Source organism: Cricetulus griseus, chromosome 3 (assembly GCF_003668045.3).
Source record: "Cricetulus griseus strain 17A/GY chromosome 3, alternate assembly CriGri-PICRH-1.0, whole genome shotgun sequence".
NCBI classification, from domain to species: domain Eukaryota; kingdom Metazoa; phylum Chordata; class Mammalia; order Rodentia; family Cricetidae; genus Cricetulus; species Cricetulus griseus.
The window spans coordinates 245,072,283-245,085,189 of record NC_048596.1 but is presented as its reverse complement, the minus strand read 5'-3'; the positions used below and the strand labels follow the sequence as shown (position 1 = coordinate 245,085,189).

Genomic DNA, 12,907 nt, shown 5'->3' with positions numbered 1-12,907 from the left:
GTTTAAATTCTGTTCTCTGCTGAGTTTTATAGCTCATAGATACAATTCCTGGAAGATCTTTTCTGTGTTCATAGCAGTTCCCATGAAGTATTTATCATATTTTTTCAGATATATTTTTATTTCATCTAGTATTCTCCAAAGAGGAAAATTCAAAGGCAACTTGAATTGACTTCAAATTTCTCTACCAATTTTCAACCACAGTTGCATGTTGGAAAAAAATCCTGGGGAGTCCAAAATGTAGTGGCATATGGGACTCCCTCAGATAAAGTCACTCTGAAATGTAGTCTGGGCATATGTGTTTGAAGTTCTTTAGGAAAAGCTAGCACTTAGCCAGAATAAAGAAGTGCTTTGCTATAGTCATGAGTATGAAGAAGCAAAATGTGTTAAGAAGTTAAGGGTCAGTACTTCATTTGGATCTCCAACTCTATATCCTCAGAGGCGGGTGATCATCCTTTCTTTGGCCCAGTTCTGGATTTCTGCTTGTCCAAATATAAGGTAAAAGATCATACCAAACATGTTGACAGCAGCAGACAAGAAAAACACATTCCTCCATCCAGATTCAGAATCCTGAACACAGAAACACATAATAATTAATAATTTTATAAATTACTTCAAATCCTCTACTTTGATGTTGCAGTACTCATCACAAAAAATTTAGGGGGCAAATACAGAACACACTTAGCATCTTGTTACCCAAGAGGGGCCATAAAACTGTTGGGAACCAAATGACTCTAAAAAACATATTGGGTCCTGTTATGTGGTATCTATTTCTTCAAATAAAGACAAATTAAACAATATTGACATTTTTCCCAGAAATCTTGGTTTTAACAATTATGAAAATGATGCTTTATAGTTGTGATTAAAATGCATCATTAAGATCGTTTGTTTTGTTTAGTTTTTTGGCTGCTAAATTCCATCAGCTCAACTCCTAAGGAGGACCATTTAATGCAGTGTGAGCTACACTTGACCTGTTTGAAAAACCCTACTGTCATGCCAGTCATAGTTCATTGTTGGCATTATCACCATAGTGAATTCCTACAAATTTACTAAGAAATCAGCCTGGAATCTAGGTTACCTAGCTGTACAAAACACAAAGCAAAGATTTGTTTTGACATTCTTCTATCCTAGCCCGATTCTCCCTTTCCTGCCTTCCCTCTTGCTCACTAGTGCACACCTTCAGGCATGGAGCAAACCTCCCAACCCACGCTCACTGAGCTCTCGCAGCCATTCTCTTCCATCTACAGTTTAAAGTTCTTAAACTGACTCTGGGATACTTAGTTTTCCCTTTTATAAAACTGTCTATGATTGGTCTGGTTGGACTTCCGTGATCTCCTTCCTTCTTCCTTCTGTCTTCATCCCTTACTAATTCTCGACATGTCTCTATCACTCTAATCACAATGAAGGCGTCTCTCTTGTCTGTTTGGTTGTAAGCCTAGTCTTTAATTGCTGAGCTATCACTCCAGCCCCCTCTCACTCTTCTCACCACCTGGAAGTCATAGAAAAACTTTCATTTGCATCCAAACAGCTCATTTTCACAAAATGAATATCTATCCCTCTTGTAAAATTCAGCTTCCATTTTTCTCTTTTGGGAAGCATGGCGCCACAGAGTCTGATTTAGAGGTCTTCGGGAACTGAGTGCTCAAATGCATGCTTGCTTCCCCTGTCCAGCCATACCATCCTTGAGAGCACAGTGTATATATTTTCAACACCTAAAGCAATAACTGCCATTTTCGAATGTTCAATAACATGCCCAACCTGACTGATGAGGAATCCGGTGGTAGTAGAAGAGATGATCCCTGCAGTAAGGCCAAATCCTCTTGAGATGCCCATGAGGAAACTTGCGTATCTGTGGAGATGATTTTATGTAGAAACTACCTATGACAACTGAAGCACTTGAACTTTCATGGCACACATTTCTAAGGGCAAGGTCACTTGGTCTAGTGCAGTGTTTATTCCTAAAGACATCCAAAGGGATGTCTGCTCCCCATCTTTGAAATTATCTGTCCACTGAAGCAATAGCTAGAACAACCAGGGAATTAGTCTCTGTGGGAAATGAGTGTTTTCATCACAGTACTGAGTGCAGAAGGCAGTTTGCATAACAGGCAGGATTTTGACCTCAAAGCTTCACTCTGCCTTTAGATCCTGTCTCAACTCTGTGTGGTCATTGACTTATCTTGTATACCCTTGTATACAGTTTGTCTCCTCTCCCTGAATTAGAGGGTCATAATAGGATCTACCTAATGTATTTGTGATGATGACATGTATTGATTTATGAGAATGTATTAGCATAGGTCTGGTTCATGGTGAGTAGCCCATGTGTGGTGGCTGATAGGATAAACACCCTGAAAATTTCCAAAACAGATGTCTGTGGCCTTTTCCCAAAGCACACAGTCTAATCTCTTATCGGGAAACTTGAAAAACTTTCATCTAGCCAGGAATGAGACATGTGGTCATGGCTGTGAACCAACATTTCTAGTTATCTGTCACTCATCCTTGATTTAGTATACTTCAGCAACAGACAGGCTTTGCACATTGATATTTGACGCTGAGATCTGCCAGGACTTGAGTGGTCTGATGAAGGTAAGACAGAAGCCCTTACCTGGGGGCAACATCTAGGGTGTTGATGATGAACCCCGAGTCACACAAATTGCTGGTCCCAGGAATAAGTATCAACAAAACAATGGTTGTTATGTAACTGGAAGTCACAAAGGGCAGGGCCACAGCACAAAGCGATGGAAGAAGGAGCCCTGGAGAATGAGGACACAATCAAGTGGCTTCTCAAACCCCATGTGGGATGGGGGTGGTTACCTGAATCCACACACCTATTCTTACCCAGGGATGAAAAGAGTTTTCGAACTGTGATTAGGCTGAGAAGATTCCTGGACAGAAGGAAATCTGCCATCTGACCTCCTAAAACTGTACAGCTTGAGGCAGCAATAAAAGGCAGGGAGGACAGAACCCCACTCTGAAAGAAGGAAATGGACACAGAGCATCACAGAGCAGTGCAAGGCACCAGCATTTATCACACAGACCGATCTTAGCCTAACTTCCACCACTCCAGGCTGTTCGAGGGAAACCAGCACCTTTGTCACACTGGGAGAACACTGTCTTTGGTAAGAGAACAACTCCTAAAAAAAGCTATGTCACTTTCTGGGGGAAACTTTTGGACCCTCGTGAGTGGCAAAAGACCACAGTGATTAAAAGCCCAGATGCACAGCAGCTCCACTGTGCAGTAGCCACAAAACCCAAGGCAAATTATCTCACCTCCGAGTGTCCCAATTCCACTGCTGAGGAATGGGAATCATGGCACTGCCTCAGTTACCGTCATTGTGGAGGTTAAATGATTCTATACACTGGAATATAATGGACAGCAAAGGCTGACAGTCATTAATATCACCGTAATAGAAGAGGAATGTACTCACATCTCTGATGTTAACGTGGAGCACCGTATTGATGTATGTCGGTAGGTATGTTATGATTATGGTGCATAGCCAGAAATGACTGAAAAAACCCATGAAAATGGCCCACAGTGGCAGGCATCTGACCATAGCCTTGATGGGGATGGATCTTCTGGGAGAACTAGACTGAAAAAAACATTAATCAACATTGGCATTAGGACAGATCCGCCTAGAAACAGTGCTCTGCAGACCTCTGCATGGCCCATGGGTGGAAGGAGAGGGTGCAATGTACCTGCTGAGCCAGTGAGGATGTGATATGTTCCTTTTCCTTCCCACTTATGCATGGGTGATTCATGGGGTCATCATAAATCACTGTGAACCACAGGACACAGCAGACACAGCCAATGCTACCTGGGAAGTAGGGATGAAGTTAATGTTCAGGTAGATCCATATTTTGAAACAACAGGTTTTTTTTTTCCCCTGAAATATCCCATCATTTCTATCACATATATCAACTTGGGATTATTCCACCATAAAAACCTAAATTTTTCCTATCTTCTTTTGCAGCCTGCAACACTCTTCTACTGAACCTTCTTAGGTGTCAGAATCTTGGAGACATTGTGAGCATGAATAAATCACAGCACAGCTGAGGCTTAGGGATCTAGTGTTTATACTCATGTGGTCTTAACAGTAATTTCTTAGCACACATATCATTGTCTTGTTTTGGTTAGAACTGAAGAAAAAGTAGTTATGCATGCATGAAACTACTGGCCACAAAGTCAGTCATTGTGGCACAGAACTATTTCTAATACGTCTGCAAGAGATTGTAATTTGTATTCAAACTATAGATCCCTTGTAGAGTCCCAGGAGGAGCAGCTCTCCATGCCTGGTTAACATATGTTAAACAAAATGACTGGATTCACATCGTTAGTGAGAATGTACTTCATGCCAGGAACAAGTTTCACAATACCATTTGGGCTACAACAAAAGAACAAACTGTAGAGAGTTGTCTACTTATTGGGATTTTTGTCATTTCAGAAAATATTCTGTGTTAAAAGATTTTGGTGACTAATGCTCTTTAAATCCATCACTTATTATTGGATTAATCTATTATTTTATTGGGAGCTAAGTATCAGAAGCTATGATCACCAAAGTAATCTGGAAAACACTATATAATGAACTATTTGATGTGAGCATTTTCCAGCTTAGTGAGGAGACGAGAAACACATTAGAACCTAAAAAGGAAGTACTAGGAAGATCACAGAGGGGAGAAAGGCTGGACCTGATGGATAAGCCACAGAAGGTTCCATGAAGGAAGGAACATCTGAATTAAGCTTTGCATGATTCACTTGGTAGAGAACAGGCTAAAGACATAGTGGAAGAAGGTACTAGTTACTACAAAATGTGGAGACACACTGAACCAACCAGCTTTGATGTCTTAATTGTACAGAGTCACAAGGCCAGGCACTTCATATGTGGTGGTAGAGATTCTGGGGGCGGTGTGTGTGGCAGGCATTATAACTGATTTCTCATAAGCTGGAATGTGAAGAGTGATCTTGTCTGCCCTGTGCATATGTATTGTCCACACCACTAGGAAGGTGTGAGACCAAGGTACATGAACTACAGTAGGAAAGTTACCATCCTCAATATTTTTCGACACTTTTCATTTGACAAAGGACACGGTGAAAGTGATGTATGTCTTAAAATCAATGACTGAAAGATGGAAGCATGATTTAAATTTAAATTGGGATTTAGGAGACAGTGACTCACCAAAGATATAGAAGACAAAAGGCCAGCCCAGTGCTTGTGAGATTAATCCCCCCACACAGAGGATGATGAAGGACCCAAATGCAGCCCCTAAAGAGAAGACAGAGAAAAGTCACTTATGGAAATATCAATGACTAGATTGTGCACCTTGTGCCTGCAGTGAGGTAGCTGATTTGGGGTTACTGGGTGATGAGAGGATTCATCCTCTTCACTAGACTCTTCCAACATCACGTGAAATAACAAGCACTGTAATAAGCAATAGTTTACCTCAGTGGCTCCTTAACAGTAATGTGACCAGTTCTAACTGCTCAGTTTGTGATAGAAACTCTCTGCAAGTACTACTTACCAAAATTAAAGAGGTATCGTCCCTGCCTTCAAGGAGATTCTGGCTTAATTGGTGAAAAAATAATGAACAAAATTCACTCTTACAAATGTATTCCAACTCAATTACAATTGGACCTTGGGGTCTACACTGACAATAGTAACAATAAGGCATGGTGGTACATGCCTGCAATCCCAGCAATCAGGAGTCTTAGGAAATAGGAGTAACATGAATTTGAGGCCACTCTGGGCTATATCAAGAGTGCCAGCTATGGCTATCTACTAAAACCTTGTCTCAAGAAATAACACCCCCTCCAAAGAAAACAAAACCAAACAACAGCTTTATATTTACAGACTATGCATTTCACAGTAGGAAATGCATTTTACATAGCAATATGACATATACCTAGTATACATAAACACTTGCACATACAACCACAAATACAGAAATGTTTCAAGTCACCTGTGCGATCTGAGAGCAATCCAACGTATTTCATTCCATTCAATTCTATTCTCTCCAACCCTATTTTATCCTCTCTGTCCATTTTCATGTTTTAAATTCTAGGCTTTGCTGCCACTAAATTGGTATCATGATATAGTCATATGTCTTCAATTTGAAAAGTGATGTAGAATGTGTGATAATAAGATTATATACTGTGCAAAGGGAATGAAGTTAGATTAATAGCAATTGGAAGGCTAAACAATTGCCTCAGCAGAACAAAAGCATTGATGGAAAGAGAAAAAATCCAGCCAGAGAAGAAAGATTAGCTGGGAGAATTTTGAAATAGAGGCAGTAGTGACAACGCTGCTGGAGAAGCAAACAGGACATCTATAAGGGAATAGACTTGTGCTGGACACACAGGTGAGGTGTTGCTAGAACTTCACTTCTGTTCTTCACATATGTGTTCTCAGATTTGCAAGCTGCTCTGGTCTTCCCTGAAAACATTATAATATAGTCACTGGCATTAACGAATAGTAGTGATGCATTGCCATGATTCTTCAATGACTCCTCAATACCAATGTGACCGAATCTAAATACCTCAGTCTGCCATGCATCCTCACCTGAGCCAGCAATGCTGGTGAGCTTGCTCCGTTCAAGTGGAGGAGCCCACTTTGCCCAAATTGTAAACTGCCCGGTCCATGCCATTCCCTGTAACAACAGTCATTAAAATCTTTGTTCTTTTGGAGATGTTGGAAATCTGTATCCCACTAGGTCTGAGAAAACGTCTGGATACCTGGGCCATCCCCTGAACTGTGCGAATGGCAATGACCAAAATCACCCCAAATTCAGCAGCCATTGGAGTAAACAATGTGAGCAAGGATGAGATGAGCAAACCAGCACCAAGTATGTGTTTTGCTCCAAATATCCCCGCTAAATATCCACTTGGTATTAGCGTCAGTATGATTCCATAGCTGATGGAGCTAAAGATGATGCCCTGAGTCTCTGTGCTCCACTGATAAACAGCAGCCTGGAAAGGAAGAAAAAGAGCAAGTAAGTGAATCCTCTTTGCTAAGTCTTGATTTGAAAAATCTACTTTATATTCACAGTTGTCAGGTATTCAAGAGATTCTATTATAAAAACACTTAATTTGGTTTAGGTTTATTTTCTCTCAAATTTTTACCTAGCATTATTTTTATTTGTTCTACAAGTAAACAACTTTGTCCCTAATTTGTTTCCCTTAAAAAGAGAAAATTTCAAGCATAAGAGATAAAGATACAAGGGGTGGTGGTGGCACATGCTTTAATCCCAGCACTCGGGAGGCAGAGGCAGGCGTTTTTGTTTTTTTGTTTTTTTTTTTGTTTTTGTTTTTGTTTTTGTTTTTGTTTTTCGAGACAGGGTTTCTCTGTGTAGCTTTGGAGTGTATCTTGGCACCCACTCTGGAGACCAGGCTGGCTTCAAACTCACAGAGATCTGCCTGCCTCTGCCTCCCGAGTGCTGGGATTAAAGGCATGTGCCACCAACGCCCAGTGGGTATGTGCTACTCTTACAGAGGACTCAGATTCAGTTCCCAGAGTCCACGTGGTAGCTTACAACTGTAACTTAATCTCCAGTGGATCTGATGTTTTTTTTTTTTTTTTTTTTTTTTTTTTTTGGCTTCTGTGGACACCAGGCACATATGTATGTAGAGGACATACATACACACTGGCAGGTGTCCATACACAGAAAATAAAAATAAATCTTTACGAAAAAGATGAACGATTGCATAGATGAGAGGATGAAAACAGTAACTAACCACAGCAAGATGGCTTAGTTTCTAAAGAGATTCTTTTATGTATTTTTTTCATTTTTAGTTAAATTAGAAACAAGATTGTTTTACATGTTAATCCCAGTTCCCTCTGCCTCCCCTCCTCCCCTGCCCCCCACTAACACCCTACCTATCCCATACCCTTTCTGATTCCCAGAGAGGGTGAGGCCTTTCAGGGGGAATCTCCAGAGTCTGTCATATCCTTTGGGATAGGGCTTAGGCCCTCCACTGTGTGTCTAGGCTGAGGGAGTATCCCTCTATGTGAAATGGGCTCCCAAAGTCCATTCCTATGCTAGGGATAAGTACTGATCTACTACAAGAGGCCCCATAGATTTCTGAGGCCTCCTCACTGACACCCACGTTCATGGAGTCTGGATCAGTCCTATGCTGGTTTCCCAGCTATCAGTCTCGAACCATGAGGTCAGCTGTTTCTGTGGGTTTCACCAGCCTGGTCTTGACATTTAAGAGCACTGGCTTCCAAAGGACGTGGGTTCAATTCCCTGAATCCACATGGCAGCTCACAACTGTCTGTAACTCCGGTTCCAGCAAATCTGACACCCTCATACAGACATACATGTAGGCAAAACCCCAAACTACATTAAATAAATAAATCTTTAAAAAAAATTTAAGAGCTTCTTTTAAAACCTGAGTGCCATTGGCTCTCATTGAATAAAGTAAACACAACTTTGCAGATTTCTTATCAAAATTAACCCCCCTGATTGAAAAAAAAATCTAATTTTGTGTGATGTGCCTGGAAGAGCCAAGTTATTATGACATGCATTATGAATCAATAAATTCTTCTGACATAACTCAACACATAATTTTGATAGTCTCTAGATATCTAGATCTGGAATCATATTATAAATTGTATCATCAAGGAATGTAAAACAAGAAACACTTTCTTCACTTAAGATAAAACTTACCAGCTGGGTCTTGGTGGACCATGCTTTTAATACCAGCCCTAGGGAGGCAGTGGCAGGCAGATTTCTGTGAGTTTGAGGCCAGCCTGGTCTATACAACAAGCATCAGGACAACCATGGCTATACAGAAGGGCCCTGCCTCAAAAAATAAACAAGAAAAAAGAATTATTATAACTCGGAGTATATGATTCATGTTAGAATTAACATTTGAGGATCGACATAAATAGAACAGAAAATTTGAGAAAGGGAAGACTTTTTGGGAAGGTCCAAGAGAGGGAACAATTTTGAAGAATGCCTGTGATATGTGTAAAGAGAACACACACAAAAAAATGCACTCCTATTGTATAAAAAGAAAACTAGGCGGTTACATCGGGGATCTGAGCTGCCTCCATACTGACAGGGACAGTGGCTGGCTGGCTGAGAGCAGAGATTTTTTGTGGCCATTTATGGATGGGAGTGTGCTGAGGAGGAGGACCAGGCTCTGGTGGACCACAGCATGTCCTGACACATGTCAATTAACTTGAAGGTGCCCTGAGTTCCCGAACACAGGAGTGTGAATGAGTATGTGAAATATAATACAATCATAAATCATGAATTAGAGGGATGACATTAGGAATGTGTAGTAAATGAGAGGATAAAGGATGCTTGAAAAAATATGATATCTCAATGATTCTTAAACAAACTCGATGAACATGTTATGGAGGTATTATTTAACTGATTGGTTAATGACAGAATTGGTTAAAATGTGGTAGCTTGTGAAAATGAGAATGAAAAGCACCACACATATTTAAGTTGGACAGAAAAGCTGGCATGGAATTTAAATAGATGACACACTGCCTTATTCAGCCACAGTGGGGGGGGGGGTGCTGACTGGGGAAGAGTAGAGATCAAGTTTCCACAGGACTAGAATCATAAGTATTTTTATTCATCATATAGAATTTGAAGAACGATATCTAGAAACGATGAAGGCTGCGGGGACTCAAATAGAATTGGATAACCCAGAAGGGTTCCCCCAGACAGCAACTAGTTTTTCTCTGAAGATTCCCAAGTAGTTCTTAAATTGTTAACATTTTCTTAAAACTTGTCCATAGTATTGCTATAAAGAATGATTATTACTATCACAGACTCAAGTAATGCCTCAAAAATCATTTCAGTTCTTTTCCGTTTACAGTTGAAATCTATACTCAGCGGAGTTAAGAGCAAGCCTCCTTTCCTGTTCCTCCTTCTTGTTAAAGCTGTTATTTTCTCTCAGCAGACAGCCTTCTCTCCACCACACTCACCCGTGTGCCAAAGTCCTTGACGCTTCTGCTCCGGTTACTGAGGGGGTCTGTCAAAGGCCCCTCAGTGGCTGCATTAGCTGGGTCCTGATGCTGTGTGCTGTTCACCATAGCGATGATGGCAATGCTCAGACTCACACGCTGCGTTATCATGGTGAAGTTGGAGAAGTGCATGATGAGAGCCAGCCCATAGCGTAATGAGCAGAACCCTGAATCTAGGCGGTACAGAGTTACACAGTGAGCACCCTGAAGGACACTACTCCTTTTCATTCTTCCACAGTTAGATCTGAAAGAACTCCAGACCACACAACACAATACAACTGTCTTGGTTTTGTTTCATTTTGTTTTTCATCCTTGTTTTCCTTCTTTCTTTCTATTAAATCCCATCTTTGCATATGCTTACCAGGCAAGCAGTCCATCACTGAGCTTCACCCCCAGCCCTTTTCAGAATGCTTTTGAGACTGTTCTCATTAAGTTGCTCAGAATTGCTCTGAATTTACTTTGTATCCAAGGAAGGCCTTGAACTTGCACTCTCTTCTGCCTCAGGCTTCCGTGATGCCAGAACTACAGACCAGTTGCCATCAGGCCCAGCTAATCCCGATGACCATCTTTCACCTCCAAACTCCATTACCATACTATTTTGCTAGCTTTGTTACAGTGCATATGACGAGTTTGGGATCTTGCAAATATGGTCTCCTTTTAGAAGTATGGAGATAGGTGATGAGTAAAGGAAAAACTTTAATGCAAGGGTCTCATGCTACATTGCTTCAAAATCACAGACTGGAGGAAGCAAGGTAGAGCCAACCATGAATGCTGACTCTGCATTACAAGTAAGTGGTCCATCTCATTCTTTTCTCAGAGAGCTTTGTGAGATTATACACTGACAGCCGCTTTTCAGAGACACTACTTCCCTGTCTGAGAATTCTCCTTTAAACTGTCAGAGAAATGAGGTTCTTGTCCCTTCCCGTTCTCTCTCCCTTACTATCCTGGTTTTCTTCTTCTTTTCATTGAGACAAGGTCCTGTTTTGATGCCTAAGGTAGTCTAGAACCCCTAGGCTCAAGCGAGACCACCAGCTCAATCTCCTGAAGATCTGGGAGCACAGCTGTTGACCACTGTGCCCAGCTGAGAGCTGATGCTTCACAGTCCTCTGAACACTCTGTTGACTCCTTTCCCCCTGTGTGTTAGTAGAGCCTGGCTTCATGGCTCTTCTAACTTTCAAACAAACATGTAGAAGCAATTTTACTAAACATATCAGTAAAATGATACAGAGTAGTATTCATTGGATGTGTAACACACATGTATATATTTATGCATTCAACAAACTTCCAATATATATGTATGTATCATGGTTGTACTGATATTCTATATCTATTCCTAATAAAATAAAGCAATGGGTCAATGTTCGAAGGATTTCCATGTGACTGATGGGTTAGGCTTTTTCCCCCCTTGTATGTTTGGAAAACTGAATTGTGGGGCACAAACAGGATCTGTGAAGAAACAGAAAAATAAATGGTAGAAATCTCCCAGTAGCCTGAGGGGTAGAAGTAGTTGCCTGCAAATGAATTAGTTCATTATCAATCAGTTTGAGTTTCCAAGCTCAGAGGAAGCGGTCAGCCACTTGACAAATGTGTTCCTCAGGGATCTGCGCATAAGTTGGCAGTTTGCTTTAAAATCACTTGTTCAAACTCATTACATTCCTTAGATACAGGATTTATTGATCATTTGGTTCAATTTCTGTCACATTAATCCATGATGTTTCCTAACAATAAAGCAGCAGATGACATTTTGGGATTGAGGCTGGGTCTGTTTCGATTAGTCCAGCCCTCAGGAGACTGATAGGATCAGAGGTTCACTAAGAGCATCTGGAGGAGCAATATAATGAAAAAGCAAGGAGAGGACAACAGGCAAGGGTGAAGAAGCTGGAGCCAGGCAAGGGATCTTCTCTAATGACCTGCAAACGAGGACAGTGACCTTACCTTTCTTGGTTGTAGGCTTCTCATCCATTTTGCTTCTCTGGGGAATGGTATGTACTCTGGTGGAGTTCCCCTCTGTCCCAAATCACTGTCACCACGACAGACTTTGACCTATGAGAAGAACATCATACAAGAAATGACACACAAACCCCTCCTGTCAGGGCTTCCTCCTCTGGGAATCAGGAAGAGGGGGGCATCTTTATGATTTCCACATTCTGACTCCCATAGATTCTGACTCTGCTTGCAGTAGACTATGGTATTATGAGGGAATCTAACTATACACCCTTAGAGCAAGGTGTTTAAATTCTCTAACCACCCATTTCTGCATCTGTTTAATAAGTTTGCTTTCTGAGTGGTGCTATAAAACTGAAAGAAGGAAGCTGCAAAGGCTTTTTCAAATCACAGAGAACCATGCAATGCTAGGAAGCATCGTACTTATAGCTGACCGTAAAATATGACAGTTGAACTCAAGAGCAGCCTTTGCTCTCATCCTGGCCATTTTTCTGTTCCCTCTGGACAAGCAAGGTGTTCCGTGGCATCTTCTTTGAAGATGCTCCATGACCTTCACAAGTTCTGACAGTCAGTGCTAATTATCAACTTGGTAGAATCTAGAATCACCGGGGAAGATGGACCTATGAGTACCCTTGTATGAGATCTTGATTATGTTAACTAAGATTAGAAGTTTCATCCAATATGGGTGGCACCATTCCCTAGGCAGGGAACCCTGGACTACAAAGAAAGTTGAGCATTAGCATACATGTATTACTACTCCCTTTGTTTGATTGAGGACCGATGTAATATGAGTAGCTGCTTGGAGCTCCTGAGGCCTTGACTTCCCTTCCATGATTAAAATAGTCTTTACTACACATCAAATGACCATTCGACTGAGCTGACAATATCTTTGAAACATTTATAAAATTATAGTAAATGAGGCCTTCTGTTGTAATCACAAATGAATTTACATTGAAAAGCCAATAAAATTTATGGACCCAAATATGGATATG

The 12,907-nt window shown here is 41.0% G+C and overlaps 1 protein-coding gene across 2 annotated transcripts; it reads right to left on the bottom strand.

Moving 5' to 3' along the window:
- Positions 1–432: 432 nt before the first annotated feature.
- Positions 433–11,934, bottom strand: Slc17a2 (solute carrier family 17 member 2). 2 transcript variants are annotated; one of them, XM_035441509.1, is made up of 11 exons: positions 11,907–11,934; positions 9,933–10,144; positions 6,722–6,955; positions 6,549–6,636; positions 5,169–5,255; positions 3,691–3,809; positions 3,423–3,584; positions 2,833–2,965; positions 2,600–2,747; positions 1,756–1,846; positions 433–567 (listed from the first exon to the last, which is right to left on the bottom strand). In XM_035441509.1, the coding sequence occupies exons 1-11, from the start codon at positions 11,932–11,934 to the stop codon at positions 433–435; spliced, it is 1,437 nt and encodes a 478-aa protein (XP_035297400.1). The 2 variants fall into 2 exon arrangements, with proteins under 2 accessions (XP_035297400.1, XP_035297401.1); XM_035441510.1 differs by lacking the exons at positions 2,600–2,747; positions 11,907–11,934 and having other exon boundaries at positions 504–567; positions 9,933–10,103.
- Between the last annotated feature and the right edge of the window lie 973 nt (positions 11,935–12,907).